Source organism: Erithacus rubecula (assembly GCF_903797595.1).
Source record: "Erithacus rubecula genome assembly, chromosome: 13".
NCBI lineage: Eukaryota > Metazoa > Chordata > Aves > Passeriformes > Muscicapidae > Erithacus > Erithacus rubecula.
Window position 1 is genome coordinate 19,354,217 of NC_136665.1, and position 17,348 is coordinate 19,371,564.

General features: G+C 51.0%; 1 protein-coding gene across 1 annotated transcript; it reads left to right on the forward strand.

The window, feature by feature from the left end:
• The first annotated feature begins 3,869 nt into the window (after window positions 1–3,869).
• On the forward strand, window positions 3,870–15,813 carry EDEM1 (ER degradation enhancing alpha-mannosidase like protein 1). Its single transcript, XM_079316981.1, is given in 14 exon segments — window positions 3,870–4,059; window positions 4,061–4,262; window positions 4,264–4,322; window positions 5,112–5,184; window positions 6,772–6,875; window positions 7,667–7,838; window positions 8,886–9,069; window positions 9,549–9,723; window positions 10,642–10,762; window positions 11,160–11,330; window positions 11,924–11,997; window positions 12,712–12,808; window positions 13,395–13,580; window positions 14,485–15,813. Coding segments are annotated over 14 exon segments (1,827 nt in total). The 5' UTR covers window positions 3,870–3,940; the 3' UTR covers window positions 14,575–15,813.
• The last annotated feature ends 1,535 nt before the right edge of the window (window positions 15,814–17,348 follow it).

Sequence of the window (17,348 nt, forward strand, 5' to 3'; positions counted from 1 at the left end):
GGCCTGGGGTTTGCTCACCTTAGCTGAGCAAGCTCAGATAGTCAGTCTGAGCAGATTTCAGGGCCTTTTTCAGTGTGTGAAAAGCACTGGTCAGCTGCAGGGTCTGAAGGAGGGGCTGCCTTCTGGAGCTCTGCTTTCAGGAGAAAAATGCACGTGTCTGCAAATTTGGTTCTTGTGTCAAGTCTTGAGTAAAACCTTTGTTTTTCTAGCACAAGTGTCAGATCTTGCAGAGCCTGATCATTCACTGCCAATTAAAGCAGGAAGATTCTTAGCTCAGTAGAAAAGTGAGGCTTTTGTTGACTGAGGTCTTGAACGAAATCTTAGCTGTGATTTTAATCAGTTTCACTGACTATTCTTCCCAAAGGTTTTTGTTGTATTCATTTCTCTTAGGACACTGATTAATTTGTAGGATTGTCTATCAGCATCTTCCAATTAATGGTAAGAAACTGGATGTCTTGTTTCAGGCTTGTCTCCATGTAAGCTTTCAGACTGTATCAGGTTAGAGTTTAGTCCTGAGTGCAGGTCTTTGAGCATCCTTCCTGTGTAACTCAGCTGGGGAAGGACTAGTGAACTGTTCAAGATCCTGGGCTTATTTCTTTGGGAGTTCCCTGCATGCAGAACAAACTCCCTGCAGTTCATAGTCCAAGTGAAATGTTTCTAGACACAAATCTGCAAGCAGTGTTAGTGCACTCAGCCTTGCCAGCCTGTAAATCAGCTGTGCTAAGAACTGGCCCACAGCTCTTTGCTTGGTGTGGTATTTCAGTGCCAGTTTTGTTTCTAGGTGTAAACAGCAGAGAGAGACACAGGGCTCCCTGTGATGTGTGTGCATTTGCAATACTGCCCAAAATGCTGTTTCCCAGCTGTTCTGGTACTGTTGGTTACTCCTGTGGCAGGAAGGAGAGCTCAGAGTGGCTGTTTGAGTCCAGGGTTTCTGTTCCTGGTACCTTTCCTTTGAAACAAGGGAAGTGGAGGAAGTGTTTTCTTCTCCACACCTTTCAGCCTTGGACTGAAAACAATACTCATCTGACACTTTGTGTCCAAGGTTAAATCTTTTCTGGCCTGATAAAGGTGTGGAGTTCAGGCAGGAGCAGTGGTGTTTGCTGATCTTGGATGCTGTAGCTGTGTTCTAGAAATGTAATCTCACCATGATTGTTTGTCTCAGGCTCTGTAGTGAGCATGGACAGTAAAAAGTGATTAAATTTCCCATTCTCTTCACAAAAGTTGCTTTTGGGGATGCATTTTAGTTTCCTAAATTGCTGCATTTGACATCAATAGCCATAGCCCTGAAACTCCTCTGATGCAGGACTTGACTGTTGGCATGTTAAGAAAAGCAGCTTTTGTGAAAAGGCAGAGCCTGAGCCAGAGAGAACCAGTGGTGGGAATACCTGGAGGTTGGAATGGTGATTCCTTGAAGTTCCTTACAGAGCAGGGGAGTTGCCATCACCCAGGGCCAGCTGCACAGAGCAGCTCTGTCCCACTTGGCAACAGGGAAGATGCACAAATATGGAGCTGTTCCATGATCCCTGGAACCCATAATCCAATTTCTCAGTGATTTATGTTTTCTCTTTGCATTGTCATAGAAACAGGTTGGAAAGATTTTTGGGTGCTGACATATCAAACTGCATAATCTTCATTTTCTGATAGAAGAAAAGGCCAAAGAAAATGCCTTAAACTGTGTTGAATCTAGGAATGTTGTGCAGGGATCTGTAATAACCTGAGGTATGGCTTAGCAGGATTCTCAAGCTTTGAACTCGCCTGAGGTTGTTGTTTGTGGTTTTGTTGTTGCTGTGGCTGTGCAATGGCCTGTCCTGCTTTGCTCTGTGCTCCCCAGCATGCAGCACTGCTGCCCTGCCCTGCTCCTGCACTGACCCAGCAGATGGATGTGAGCTGACACAGACTGTCAGTGGTCAACTCTTTAAAAGGAGAAGTGAAATACTTGATGTTTTTATTTCCCTCCCAGTGGAAGGTGGGTAAGTAGACCTTTGTGCCAGGTTTAGTGCCTTTTAATTATGACATGACAGGTTTTATTCTGTTAAAGGCAACATCTATCATTGTGATAATTTTGAAGTGCTTCAATAAAGTGTTGTTGAAAACCACTTTTTTGCATATTCATCTGTAGTAGGACAGCTGCTTTTATTATTGTTAGAAATGTCTAAGAACCCCCATTACCTAATTGTGGGTATCTTTAATTTGGGTATCTTTAACTACATAATTTCATCTGCAGAGTGACTGTAAACCTTGTGCTCAGTGCAGGCAATTTTGAGAGGCCAGGCTGTGAAATTCCCATTTCTGATTATTTTTGTTCTGGTACTGGAAGCATTGGTTGGTCTCACTTGTGTTTCTCTCTGAAAAGAGCCCTTGGGATGAAGTTCCTGAAGTTTCCATATTATTCAACAAACAGAAAAAATACATTAATAGAGGAAGAAAAAGTTGTGGTGGTGTGTGAAATTTAAAGCTAAACTTGATTCTCACAACAGTCAAAAGAGTAAGTAAAGTGCTAAGGTGCTTTTGTGCAATTGTGTTAACTTGGGGTGTGGATACTGCAGTCTTTGCAACAAGAAAGAATTTTCCTTTTTTTAGAATCAATAATGAATTCCCTTCTTGGTTTGAATAACATTTAAAAGATCCATGAATTCTGCAGACTGGGAAAGGGAACTGATTGTTCAGGCTAGAGGACTTTGTCCAAAGTCAGCATCCAAAAGTCAGACTGGACCATTAACTTGTGATACTTGGTTTGGATTTATTCATTCTACTGTTTGTGTTGCAGTAATTGGAAAACAAAGATCTGACTTCTGAACTACCGGCTGAAGACAGATCATTGCCTGGTTCTGTCTGTGCATAATAAGTCCTTTATTTTTTCCCCATGCAGGCATTTTTCACATTGTGTCCCATTTCCTGGTAACAATCGGGCGCTTTGGTGAAAGGGCAGCTCAGTTCAGCGGCAGCTCCTGTTCACAGCCCGACACTCGGCTGCTCTTGAGGCTGCTGGAGTAGCTCGCAGCCGGGTTTCCTCTTTACCTCCCCAGCTCTGCTTTCTTTCTGTTCTTTTGCTTGTCTTCAAGAGGTTTGGTTTCACCAGTGCTGCTGGAGTGAGCTCGCTCTCACATCCCCACCTGGCAATTGGCAGCTCTTGTGTTTCTGACCCCAGGGCTGCGGTCACACCTGATGCTCTGTCCCTTGTGTCACTGTGGGGTGCAAATCCGTCCCCCACGGTGCTGGAGCATGGCCTGGCTTCCCCCGGCAATTCCCGGGGAACGGGGCTCCATCCCTGATCGAGGGCTCCATCCCTGCCCGGTACCGCCTCGGGGCAGGGGCCGGGCCCGGTACCGCCTCGGGGCAGGGCCCGGTACCGCCTCGGGGCAGGGCTCGGTACCGGCTCGGGGCAGGGGCAGGGCCCGGTACCGCCTCGGGGCAGAGCTCGGTACCGGCTCGGGGCAGGGGCAGGGCTCGGTACCGGCTCGGAGCAGGGGCAGGGCGCGGTACCGGCTCGGGGCAGGGGCAGGGGCCGGTACCGGCTCGGGGCAGGGGCAGGGCCGGTACCGGCTCGAGCAGGGCCGGGCCCGGTACCGGCTCGGAGCAGGGGCAGAGCTCCGGTAACGCCCCCCCTTCGGTACCGCTCGGGGCAGGGGCAGGGCCGGTACCGGATCCGCCCTGCCCGGGGCGGCCGCGCCGGCTGTCCGGCCCCGCCCGCCGCTGCGCCCGAGCCGTTGCCACGACATCCCCGCGCCGCTCCGCCCCTTTAAGGCCGCCGGGCGTTGCCCCGTGAGTGACACCCCGCCCGCCCTATGGCCGGCGGCCGCTGCCGCCCTCCCGCCGGCTCCGCCAATAGCAGCGCGGCGGGGGCGGGCTCCGCGCCGCACCCGGCCCGTGTTTTCCCTTCCGCTCTTAAAGGGGCCGCGGCGCGGCGCGGGCGGCGCCGCTGCGCTATGCGCGGGCGGCCATGCGATGGCGGTCGGTGGTGCTGGGGCTGCTGCTGCTGCGGCTCGGGCTGCAGGCGCTGCTGGCGCTGCTGCCCGCGCTGGCCCGCGGGCTCTGCCTGCACCCGCGCCTGCCCTGCCCCCGGCCCGCGGCCCCCCGCGCTGCCCGGGCCGCCCGCGGGCGCGGCGGGGCGCGGGGCCCGCCTGTGGGGAGCGGCGGCGGGCGGCGATGAGTACGAGCGGCGCTACAGCGGCGCCTTCCCGCCGCAGCTGCGGGCGCGGCTGCGGGACGCGGCCCGGGGCATGTTCGTGTTCGGCTACGACAGCTACATGGAGCACGCCTTCCCCCCGCGACGAGCTGGACCCGCTGCACTGCCGGGGCCGCGGGCCCGACCGCCGCGACCCGTGAGTGAGGGGGCAGCGGGTGGGTGGGTGGGTGGATGGATGATGGATGGATGATGGATGATGGATGGATGATGGATGGATGGATGATGGATGATGGATGGATGGGTGGATGATGGATGATGGATGGATGGATGATGGATGGATGGATGGATGGATGATGGATGGATGTGTGTGTGTGTGTGCTGGGGGTTCCGGGCTCGCATCGCTCTCTGTTTTGTGTCTCGTTCGGCTCAGGCTGGGCCCGGCCTCCTCCCGGTGCAGTTGGTGCAGGCCATGAGCTAAAGTACAAGTTCCACCTCGGTATGAACCGTGGAATGGTTTGGGTTGGGAGGGACCGTAAATCCACCCAGTGCCACCCCTGCCCTGCAGGGACACTTCACTGTCCGGGTGCTCCAGCCCCAGTGTCCAGCCTGGCCTGGGCACTCCAGGGATCCAGGGGATGCTCTGGGCACTGTGCCACCCTGCCCACCCTGACAGGGAACAATTTCCCGTTAATATCCAATATAAACCGATTCCCCTTAAGTTTGAAGGCATTTCCCTTTTACTGTCACTCCAGTCCCTCTCCATATTTCCTGTAGTCTCCCTTCGGGTACTGGAATGAATTTCTTCCCGTAGTGGAGCAGCTGCCCAAGGAATTGTGGAGCTTCTCCCTTTGGAGTCATTCCAAACCTGCCTGGACACATTCCTGTGTCACCTGCTCCAGGTGACCCTGCCCGGACAGGAGGTTAGACTGGGTGATCTGCACAGATCTCTTCCATCCTTACCACTTGTGTGATTCTGCTCTTCCAGCTCCAACCTGAACATCAATGATGTGCTGGGGAACTACTCCCTGACTCTGATCGACGCGCTGGACACGCTGGCAGTGAGTGCTGGGTGTGGGACACTGCCCTGGGACACTGCCCTGGCCACCTCTGTGACACTGCCCTGACACCCCAGAGACTGCCCTGACCATCCCAGGGACTGCCCTGGCCATCCCAGGGACTGCCCTGGCCATCCCAGGGACTGCTCTGGCCACCTGGGACTGCCCTGACACCCTGGGACTGCCCTGGCCACCTCTGTGACACTGCCCTGGCCACCTCTGTGACACTGCCCTGGGCACACCTGGGACACTGCCCTGACCATCCCAGGAACTGCTCTGGCCACCTGGGACACTGCCCTGACACCCTGAGACACTGCCCTGACACCCCAGGGACTGCTCTGGCCACCCTGGGACTGCCCTCGCCACCCCTGGGACTGCCCTGGCCACCTCTGTGACACTGCCCTGGGCACACCTGGGACACTGCCCTGACACCCTGGGACACTGCCCTGACACCCCAGGGACTGCTCTGGCCACCCTGGGACTGCCCTGGCTGGGGGTGCTCCCCAGGGCTTGCCCAGGTGCTGCAAACAGCTGGATCACGAGCAAACAGCTGGATCACAACCTAGCAGTGGCCCATGGGGGGTAACAGAATGAGAGTAGTTGGAGATGTCAGCAGAGATTTCCAGAAGAGACAGAGGAAATTTTGGAGCTGCTCCCCAAGGTTCAGATGAGATCTCTTTGGGATGTGCCATCACTGGTGCTCAGGGTGGGTGGATTTGAACTGGAACTGCTGGGATTTGCAGGGAGCCCCATCAGAGCAGGGTGCATTGTGTGCACAGCAGCTGCAAGAGCTCTGCTTGTTTCCCTTGGCAGAGGGGCCTGAGTGTCACAGGGATCTGTGTGAAATGCTGAAAGGAAGGAGGGGGAAACCTGTAAAGCTGCTTCTCACCTGCATCTGATAATGGAAGATAATGTGAGGAGCAGCTGTTTTGTGCAGCACAGGGTATGGGGGTCATGAGGAAGAGCTCCCTGCCTGGGCATTTTCAGAGACCCCAGTAGGTTTTATTATTCTCATCTGTGCAGGTTTTGTGCCTTCTGGAGTGTCAGGGCTCAGTGATGTGCTGGAGCCATGGGGGTGTGAATCTCCTCTGATGCAGAAGGTGGTTTGGGCTCTTTGGGGTGTAAAACTCTTCCCATTCTGCCCTGGGACTGCAGCAGTGGTGAGGAGCTGCTTGAGCAGGGCAGCTCTGAGCAGAACTGAAAGCAGAAGTGAGGGGATGTTTTACTGAGAGGGAAGTTTGGGATCTGTGCTGATAACAGTGCCTTCCTGTCCTCCTTCACCAGCAGGCAGTGCTCAACTTAACCAGATGTAAATGTTCTGGTGGCTAAAGTCTCCTGTGTTTGTGCATGGGGGGAGCCTGTTCTGCTCCTCATTGCTCTTTGGTCAAATAAACATGAAATCAAACTTCATTGTTCTGCAAGCTGTGTTATGTTTTAAGCTAAGCTTAACTCTTGAACTGATAGTTCAGGCAGTTTGAACACTCAGTGTGCTAAATCTGACTGCTGGCCTAGCATGTGACCTTGCCATTCTCTTCCCCAACCCTTTCTGAAGCAGCAATTGTACAAACTAGCTTTGTTTTTCTGTAAAAGGTAATGGGAAACTCCTCAGAATTCCAGAAGGCAGTGAAGTTGGTGATTGACACAGTTTCATTTGACAAAGACTCAACAGTCCAAGTTTTTGAGGCAACAATCAGGTATGTGGTGCTGAGTTCCTGTCATTAAAGCAGTAACAAGGTTAAAGACTTGGTGAGTGTAAATTAAAGTGAAATCATTGATTAGGAGGATTTTGGCAGGCTTTATTCCCTAAATTGCTCCTCAACTAAGCTGTTTCTTAATCTTTTATGAAAATACTCCATCCTTTCATATTGGAAACAACTTTAATCAGTCCTGTGTGACCTGGAGCAGGGAGGCAGCAGTGAGCTTGCCTCTGTGCTTGCAGTCTCTGCTATTTTGGTGTCACTCTTGCAGCAGAGACTCAGATCAGGGCCCAGGAAACAACCCTGGGACAGCTTTTCCCTGGTTTGTTTTTGTTTCATGGACTTCTGCTCACTTTCACTTTCATTTCAGATGAAAAAGACTCTTCTGTCTGGGAAATGGGTTTAGATACTATCTGATTTTAAAGGGTTTCATTTTCTGAGTGTTTCAAGCAGTGTTTATTCCTGCTTCACTTGGCTAGGCTTTTTTTCTGAGAACTAAGTGTATGAAATACCCTTCCTGCCACCTGCAGGGACAAGGAGATCTTCCCTCCTAAACAGACTTGTTACAAGAACTCCTGGGTTAGGTACATTTTGCAGAACCAGGATTTGGGATATTGTGACTGACAACAGCATGACTTCTCCATGTATTCACTGCTGGTAGGGGAAAACCAGATCATTTTGTGTAGTGCCTGTGAGGAGCACAAAGTAATAATTGACACCAGGAAGGTGTTTAGGTGAAGAATGAGGTTCAGAACAGACTGAAAACCTGAATTTTCCTTTTCCCACAGGGTTTTGGGGAGCTTGCTGTCTGCCCACATCATCATTACAGACTCCAAGCAGCCCTTTGGTGACATGACCATTAAGGATTATGACAATGAGCTGCTGCACTTGGCTCATGACCTGGCAGTGAGGCTGCTGCCAGCCTTTGAGAACACCAAAACTGGCATTCCCTATCCTCGGGTGAGTGACTAACAGCCTCAGAGCTGCTTCACCTGTCCTGCAACTTGAATTTTGTGCTCTTTTATGTGCACTTGGGGTACTGAGCCTGCTCTAAGTTATTCTTAGGTGAGCTGCCCTAAGTTTTGGTGATGTGGGTAATCCAAGTTGCTCCTTCTGTCCAGTAAATGTTTTCCCTGGGCTGATTTTTCACTGTGTTTATTGTTCCCTGTGGGTCAGGAGTCATTTGTTTCTGTGCTGTTTGGCTGGAGCATTCCCTGCCCTGTGTCACACAATATGTCATTAACAAGGAATACTGTAAAGGCAAATAGCTGAGGAAAGTGGCACTATTGCTACTAAAACAATTCTGTTAGAATAAAACTCTTTTGAAATATTTATCATACTGGGCTTGGAATTTATCATTTTCCTATGGACTGCTCAGTGGGTACTCAGTACTCTGGGATTCTTGGATGCTGCAGCCTCTTGTTTTAAGCAGATGCACTTGGCAAGCAGAAGGATGTCACTACTACTGGAACAATCCTAAACTGCAAAACTACAATTAGCACTTGCCTGGCTGCTTTTAATTTCTGGAGACAGCAGCACTGCTTTTCCTCCAGACCTGCCAGGCTGTAGAAATGTGAGTTTTCACTTTTGTTCAGGGCCTGGTAAAGCAGCTGAGGGTGGTGTAACTTCCCTTCAGGCTGCCTGCCATGGGGAAGGGGAGGAGCAGCCACTGAGGAAACTCTTGGTTTCAGCAGCACAAACTGAGGGGCAGCAAAGAAGGAAAAACCTGAATGTTTAGTGGAAAGCAAGAAGAAGGGAAGTTTGCAAAGCTCAGCAAGTATAAGAGAAAAAATGGGGCTTGCCCACTTTAAGCATGATGCTACAAAGCTGGAAGAATGTCAGGAATTCTACAGGGACCCTTTCCAGCAGCAGCAGTGTGCTGGCTTTGTGTCTCTGAGCTCTTCCATGCTCCACACTGTGCAGAAGCTCCAGGAAGGCTTGTTCCTTTGGGTGAGGGTGCAGCTGTGAGCACAGCTGGCTGAGTGCAGCCTGCCTGTCCTGTTCCAGGTGAACCTGAAGAAGGGGGTTCCTCCAGACAGCCACAACGAGACCTGCACAGCAGGAGCTGGCTCCTTGCTGGTGGAGTTTGGGATCCTCAGCAGGCTGCTGGGAGATTCCACCTTTGAGTGGGTGGCCAGGAGAGCTGTGAAGGCCCTGTGGAGCCTCAGGAGCAATAACACTGGACTGCTGGGTAATGTCTGGCTCTTGCACTCAGGCTGTGCCTTCAGGCCACACTTCCTCCACCTGTCCTCACCTTTGTCCTTCTGCTCCCTCTGTAGCTGTTCAGTCACTTTCTCCTTGTGTTCCCTGGGGTTGTGTTGAGCCAATGGCACTTTGGGATTTTCTAAGAAAAGTGGAGTCTCTGAAAGACTCCTTAGGGCACAGGTTTTCAAATGGAATTTTTCACAATACTGGGGAATGGAACTGAAGGCCCTAATTTGTGTCCCCATTAATATAATTCAGATTGGCAGATGACTAAAAGTACTTAAAATAACTGCATGTGTGTGGGTGTTCCTCAGATGAATCCACCACTAACACTTCATCTGATGTTCATCTTTGATCCCTCCTCCTTGGGAATTTCTGAATGTGTAATATTCCCAAGTCTTGACTGGAGTGTTTTTCTCTGATATACTCAGCAGCCTCAGACTAAGCTTTTGCTTTGTTCTAAAGGAAATGTTGTGAATATCCAGACTGGTCACTGGGTTGGAAAGCAGAGTGGACTGGGAGCAGGGTCAGATTCATTCTATGAGTACCTGCTGAAGTCCTACATCCTCTTTGGGGAAAAGGAAGACCTGGAGATGTTCAATGCTGCTTACCAGAACATTCAGAACCACTTGAGGAGAGGGTATGTGATTCATGTCAGCATCAATTCCTTGAGCAGTGACTCCTGGAAGATCTGCAAGATATCTGTTTATAGTGCTTTGTGTCGTGCTCCAGAAAATCTGTTCTGCTTTTTTCTGTCAGAATCAAAATCTCATTTCCATGGTAGTCTCCTCTTTCCTCAGCAACTGATTGGGTGCAGAGAAGCCAAACTGGTTCCTGTCCCATTTATAAATGTTAAGGCTGAGAAAAGCCTGGCACTGCAAAAGAAATGTATTAAATTGACTGCTTTGTTCTTCTGAAACAGATCTAGTCTGACTTTTTGGTAGAGACTGTGCTGGCAGAGCTGTAACACAGGACACATCCCTTGTGAATTGCCTTGTGTGGGAGCATGGCTGCTGTGTGTGTTCCTTCAGCAGCCCAGCCCAGCCCAGCACAGCCCAGCACAGCTCAGCCCAGCAGGGTGCTCAGGGTGCTGCTGTGTGTGCTGAGCTGCCCAGCACAGCCCAGCTCAGCTCAGCTCAGCCCAGCAGGGTGCTCAGGGTGCTGCTGTGTGTGTTCCTTCAGCAGCTCAGCCCAGCACAGCCCAGCTCAGCACAGCCCAGCCCAGCCCAGCAGGGTGCTCAGGGTGCTGCTGTGTGTGCTGAGCTGCCCAGCCCAGCCCAGCTCAGCCCAGCCCAGCTCAGCCCAGCTCAGCCCAGCAGGGTGCTCAGGGTGCTGCTGTGTGTGCTGAGCTGCCCAGCCCAGCCCAGCCCAGCCCAGCAGGGTGCTCAGGGTGCTGCTGTGTGTGTTCCTTCAGCAGCCCAGCCCAGCTCAGCCCAGCAGGGTGCTCAGGGGCTGCTGTGTGTGCTCCTTTCAGCAGCCCAGCCCAGCAGGGTGCTCAGGGGCTGCTGTGTGTGCTGAGCTGCCCAGCCCAGTTTCCCTGTGCTCTGTTCCCTGGCAGGAGGGAGGCCTGCAATGAGGGGGAGGGGGACCCTCCCCTCTACGTCAATGTCAACATGTACACGGGCCAGCTGATGAACACCTGGATTGACTCTCTGCAGGCCTTTTTCCCTGGGCTGCAGGTAAGCCTGCCCTCTGCTGAAGGCCAGGGAGAAAGGCCCTTCCTAACCCTGGGCTGGGAATGGGGGTGGTTCTGAGCTGAGCTCCCACCTGAGGGTTTGCACCTGGCTGCTGTGATGAGAGTTGGGTTCACTCTGCTCCAACACAGCAGCGTGGGCAGCCCTGGCCCTCTCCCTGCCACATCTGAGAGACTCAGCTTCTCTCTTTTTACCTCAGCATTTGTATTCTGTGCTGTGAGGCTCTGCTGAAGCTTTTACTGCAGAGAATGAATACATTAGTTCTTTTTGGGTGTTATTTTCTGTGTGTTTATGGGAGGAGAGTTGTATTAGATGCCACACTCTCATCTTGGCTGGCTTGCAGCACTAAGTGTGTGTGTGTGTCTGGCTGCTCTGTGCCCAGGTGTTGATAGGAGATGTGGAAGATGCCATTTGTCTCCATGCCTTCTATTATGCCATTTGGAAACGTTATGGAGCCCTCCCAGAGAGGTACAACTGGCAGCTGCAGGCCCCAGATGTTCCCTTCTACCCCCTGAGGCCAGAGCTGGTGGAGTCCACTTATCTCCTTTACCAGGTATTGGACTTGTCTGAGCTGCACATCATGGCTTGGCCAAAATGCTTCTGTTCAGAAAGTCCCTTTTCCCCAGAAATTCCCTTTTTTCCCCTGACCTGTGGCCAGCTGAATTTTGGCAGCCCTGGAGCTGCCCCCTGTCATGTGGAGTCTCTGGGCAGGCACTGCAGTGTTGAGCAATGTTGTGGCTCTGCTGTTTGCTTCCAAATTAGCCTTTTTTATAAGGCAGGCAAAAACAACACTAAACAACATTTTCTGAAAGCTGCTGGCAGGTTTTTACAAGGCAGTGACTTGTGACTGCTCAACCAAAATTGTTGAAGTAATTGTAAAAGCTTTCCTTGCAATAGTGTCCAGGCACAGATACAATAAACTAAACTAACAAGGAGGGGATCAGAGAGTTTGGATTTGCTGCAGGTTTTCTAGGATTTGCACTGAAGCAAATGTGAGAAGCTTGCATTGGCTAATCCAAGTCATGCTCCCATAAAGATAAGTTTGCTGTGATACACAAGACTCTGGTACCAACAGGCCTTTGTTGTGTTATTTTTACAGGATTTCAAAATTGCTGACTCTAACTCTTGTCTGTCTTCCTTATTTAGGCCACAAAGAACCCGTTTTACCTTCATGTGGGAATGGATATTCTGCAGAGTTTGGAAAAATATACAAAAGCAAAGTCAGTCTTCAATGTTCTTTTCTTCTCTCAGTGCTATATACCTATATTTTATTATACAAATATTATATAGAATCCAGTCTGCCACATGTAGGTAAACCAGAAAACCCAGCCCTCCTTGAAAGCCACAAGTGATGATTGATTTATTGAGCACTTCTTTCTTTCCCATCTGAAAATGGAATTATAGTCCAGTGGCAACTTTATACCTTTGGAATTTTATCACTGCCTTTGAAAATGCATTGTTGATGATCAGCTGCTAAAAACTGCTGAAAATAGTAGGGGTTTTTCCTAGGGATCCTGTAAGATTATTTTTCTCCTTGTGGTGTTTAGCTGAGCTGAGCCAGGTGCTGTTGGATATCAGCTTGCAGTCCAAGACAGCAGCAGTGAACCCTGGCTTTAATACTGAGCAGCTGAACTTCTTGCAAGGCTCAGGGGAAAGACAATGAATTTTTATTCCTTATTATTAATTGATTCATTTTCTAGACAGATGTGTAACAGCTGGCCAGGTCAGACCTTGCTGCTGGGTGGGTGATCACAGAGCCCTCAGCACCCCAGATTAAGCAGTGAGTGCTTGCACAGCACAATTGTTCCATTTGAACTTCACCCCTGGCAGTGGGGATGCTTTGAAATGAAGGATTGTCTGTGAAGGAGTGTCTGGGCAGCACTGAGAGGGCAGGAGAGCTGGGACTGAGCCCAGTGCCATGTGCCATGTTGCAGGTGTGGCTATGCCACGTTGCACCACGTGGTGGAGAAGACCAAGGAGGATCGGATGGAGAGCTTCTTCCTGAGTGAAACCTGTAAATATCTGTACCTGGTATGTGTCTGCTCCACTCTGCACAAAAATGCCACAGGAGGGGGCAGGAGTTATTAGTTATTAATGAACTGGGGGCAGGGCATCACTAATGGCAACCTGCTGGGCTCTGGGGTTTGTGTGTGGGGGTGATTGAGGCTGAGCTGCTCCTCTTTGGCCTCTCCCCAATCTCTGGGGTGGGGCAGCTGCCCAGGAGTGGATCCTGAGCCTGGAAATCTGCAGATCTGTGGGAAGGGCTGGGCAGGAGAGGGAGCAGGACTGAGGAGCTGCTGCTCAGCTCTGAGCTGATTGCTGCCTGGAGCAGCCTCTGCTTCCTCCCTGCTGGGCTTTGGCACTCACAGGAGAAAGCATTTGGGCTGGCATTGCCTAAGCCCCTGCTCTCAATCTCCTTTAGTGCACAAAACCAAATAAATCTGTGGCTGAGTGCATGCCAGCCTAGAAATGCCTCACAGAGCAGCTTAGAAAAATAAGGGCACTTTAAGTTGTGTGAGAAAGTTTTTCTTCTGCTCTCCTCTTCTAACTGCTCAGATCAATCCCTTGCATTAAGAATATTCACCCACAGTGACTGTCTTTGCCCTGTCTCCCTCAGCTGTTTGATGAGGAGAATCCAGTGCACAGATCTGGGAATAAGTTCATGTTTACTACTGAGGGCCACGTGGTGTCTGTGGACGAGCGTTTCAGGAGCTCCCTGTGGCAGGAGGTGCTGCCTGCAGAGGGGGACAGCAGCCACAGAGCCAGAGGCACCCAGCTCAAGGCTGCCAACTTCAGCTCCAACGTAAGGAATGCAGGGGCTGCTGCTGCCTGGGGAGGGGAGGGGCAGGCAGGACACAGCCCTGGGAGTGCCACTGCTGCAGCCTGTGGGAAATGCTCAGGGAGGAGCTGCCCAGGCATTCTGGTGAAGGTGAAGCTTGTCTCCTTTCAAGTATTTTGCAGCAATTTTTTTTTTTTTTTTTTTTTTTTTTTTTTTCTTTTTTTTTTTTTTTCCTTTTATTTTTTCCCCTTCCCTTTTTCTTTGCCCTTAAAACTCTCCAGTGTTGCTGTCGGGGGCAGAGGGAGCAGCAGAAGGTCATCTAAACCATCTAAACCAAACCATCTAAACCAAACCATCTAAACCAGGCTTTGTCTTCCTCAGTGAGTTTTGGGGGTGTAAAGGGACCTTTCTTAGCAAGGCCTCAGTTGAGAGCTGTGGCTCCAGTGCCCATCAGCAACCAGAACAGATCTGGTTTTAATCAAAGAATCACAGAATAGTTTGAGTTGAAAGGACTTTAAAGAGCATCTCATTCCACCCCCATGGGCAGGGACACCTTCCACTGGAGCAGTTAAGGACAATTTTTTTAAAATCTCTGCTGGTAGGTTCTGGTGTGGTTCCTTCCCTCCTCCCCACAAAGCTCCAGAAAAAGAGCATTATTTTCAACATTCACAGTTGTCATAGTGAAGGGAATCACAGTTGCACAACAAGCTGTGCTGTGTGTTTGGAAGCTGCAGGCTGCACTGAGGAAACACTTGCTGCTCATTTAGGGGATTTGTGCTGGAAGTCTGCAAAGAACAAGGGCAAGTTGGAGTAAAAAGTGTTATTTGGTACAAACTTCTGTCCTGGGAGGATCTGAAAGGAGTGCAGAGGGGATGGGCCTGCCTGGATTGGATTAGAGTTTTTAAACATACTGAAATTTTCTCCACAGTGTAACAGAGTCCCTGATGAGAGGAGATACCTGCTGCCCCTGAAGAGCAACTACATGAGGCAGATTGACAGAATGGTGGGGCTGATCTGAGGGACTCTGCAGGGGACCTTGAGAGGAGTTTGGGATTGCTCTGCAGCCTTTCCTCCCCCTTCAGCTGCTCCCTGCTCAGCCTGAGCCCCAGCCGTGCCCTGGGCTCAGCCTTGCACATGGGGAGATGGAGCTCAGTGCTCCCAGCTGGGGGAACCTGTGCCACCTCCACAGCTCTTCTTTCAAGACTTCCTATGACAAATGTTGTTGCAAATGAAGGCTGAATTTATTTTAAAAGGAAAAGAAGGCAAATTGGCCTGTGCCACTTAGCTACCTCTTTGTAGCTGTGTTACAAATGTCCCTCTAGAGCAGGGCCTGCTGTTTAATTTGAAATGATCTGGGGTGTGGGGAAGGAGTGGGGAAGTGCAATTTTTTTACACCAAGTTGAATTATTGAATTTTTCTGACTAGCAATACACAACCTTAAGGTCTACTCAGGTAGGAACCCACTGGGTTTGCTGGAACAAAAGTGCTCTGTGTGCTCCTGGAGGGGTAACTGCTGCTGGTGGGGGCTGACATCCCTCTGCTCCCAGCTGCCAGAAGCTGCAGGGTTGTGAGAGCCTGGAGCTGCACAAACCAGTGATCAAACCAACCCAGGTGCCTTTTTGGGAGGGAGGGAGGGAGGGAAGGGGGAATTGCAAAGCCACTCAGGCAGAAGTTCCCAAAGTTTCCTTGTTTGCCATGTTTTAGTGCCTTTTCAGGAGAGATGCTGCTAAGAACTGGTGTCACAGTACACAAAGAACAAACTATTTCACATTCCTGACAGGATTCATGTGTTAGTGCCTTAAGTTCCCTTCTCTAGCAGAGAAAACTGATCTTCCTTGGGAAGATGGAAAAGTATTTCTGATGAGCTGGTTAAAAAATACAGTAGAACCCAAAGTCATTTAAAAAAAGATGTTTGGGGGGTTTTTTTTAAGATACTGGAAGAATATCTGTGACCTTCCAGGAAGAAAGCAGTTAAGGGCTTGAGGGATGACAACAAACTGAGGCCAAAACAACTATTTTAAATATAACAAGTTGGGTTTTTTTTTTCCAGTGGTTCCCCACTGCTTATATACTTTTAATTTTTGACTACAGTTGAAGTAGTAGAATGTTATTTTTGGGTTAATGACTTTTAAATTGAGGTATAAATACAAGGGCGACTTGATCTGCTGTATTTTCACCTTCTTACAACAACATTGGTTTTCATAAACCACGTGTTGCAACTCAAAACATTTCTAATAAATATGAAGTTTGTGCTGGAGAGGTTATTGTTGGAATCTTTTAATGTACAGATGCACCTCAGGGACTTTGTTGTAGAACCTTCTATTCCACAATAGTTGAATCTTATATTCAGGCAAAAAAAAAAAAAAAAATCAAGTCTTCTTAGTCTTATTTATGTGTGTTTGAAGGGGTCAAGGGTTGGAGGGGGGAGAGGGAAATAGGTTAAAATTTCCCAAAATATTGCAATAGAATGAGTTGCCTTGGTGCTTGAGGCAGCTGGTGATTCCAGCTCCTGTAGAATTGGCTTTGCCAAAGGTTTTGTTGGGGTGTCTGAGTTGTCTGTTTCAAAGGAAAACAGGAATTCAGGTGTTGTGATGCAGAGAGGAGTTGGGAGAGGTTTGGAGCAGGAGGATGGACAGAGGCAGGGATGGCCCAGGGGGCACTTTGCCCACCAGGCAGAGGGGGCTGGGCTCTCAAATGCTGCTCCTGGGCCAGCTGGGCTCAGCAGCCCTGGCATGAGAAGGGGTGGGAGCCCAGCACAGCATCCCACAGTGACTGTGCCAGGTGGGCAGGATTGGGGATGGGCAGGATTGGGGACGGGCAGGATTTGGGACAGGCAGGATTGGGGATGGGCAGGATTTGGGACAGGCAGGATTGGGGATGGGCAGGATTGGGGACATGCAGGATTTGGGACAGGCAGGATTGGGGATGGGCAGGATTTGGGACAGGCAGGATTGGGGACGGGCAGGATTGGGGATGGGCAGGATTGGGGACAGGCAGGATTGGGGACAGGCAGGATTGGGGATGGGCAGGATTGGGGATGGGCAGGATTGGGGATGGGCAGGATTTGGGACGGGCAGGATTGGGGACATGCAGGATTTGGGATGGGCAGGATTGGGGACGGGCAGGATTGGGGATGGGCAGGATTGGGGATGGGCAGGATTGGGGACGGGCAGGATTGGGGACGGGCAGGATTGGGGACGGGCAGGATTGGGGACGGGCAGGATTGGGGATGGGCAGGGACAGGCAGGATTGGGGACGGGCAGGATTGGGGATGGGCAGGATTGGGGATGGGCAGGATTGGGGATGGGCAGGATTTGGGATGGGCAGGATTGGGAACGGGCAGGATTTGGGACAGGCAGGATTTGGGATGGGCAGGATTGGGGACGGGCAGGATTGGGGATGGGCAGGATTGGGGATGGGCAGGATTTGGGATGGGCAGGATTGGGGATGGGCAGGATTTGGGATGGGCAGGATTGGGGACAGGCAGGATTGGGGACAGGCAGGATTTGGGACAGGCAGGATTGGGGATGGGCAGGATTGGGGATGGGCAGGATTGGGGATGGGCAGGATTGGGGATGGGCAGGATTGGGGATGGGCAGGATTTGGGACGGGCAGGATTGGGGATGGGCAGGATTGGGGATGGGCAGGATTGGGGACGGGCAGGATTGGGGACGGGCAGGATTGGGGACAGGCAGGATTGGGGACAGGCAGCACTCAGCAAGGACAGGACACCAGCACAGACACACCCTCAGTGCAGTGCTGGCCCCTCCAGCCCAGGACTGTCCCTGACTC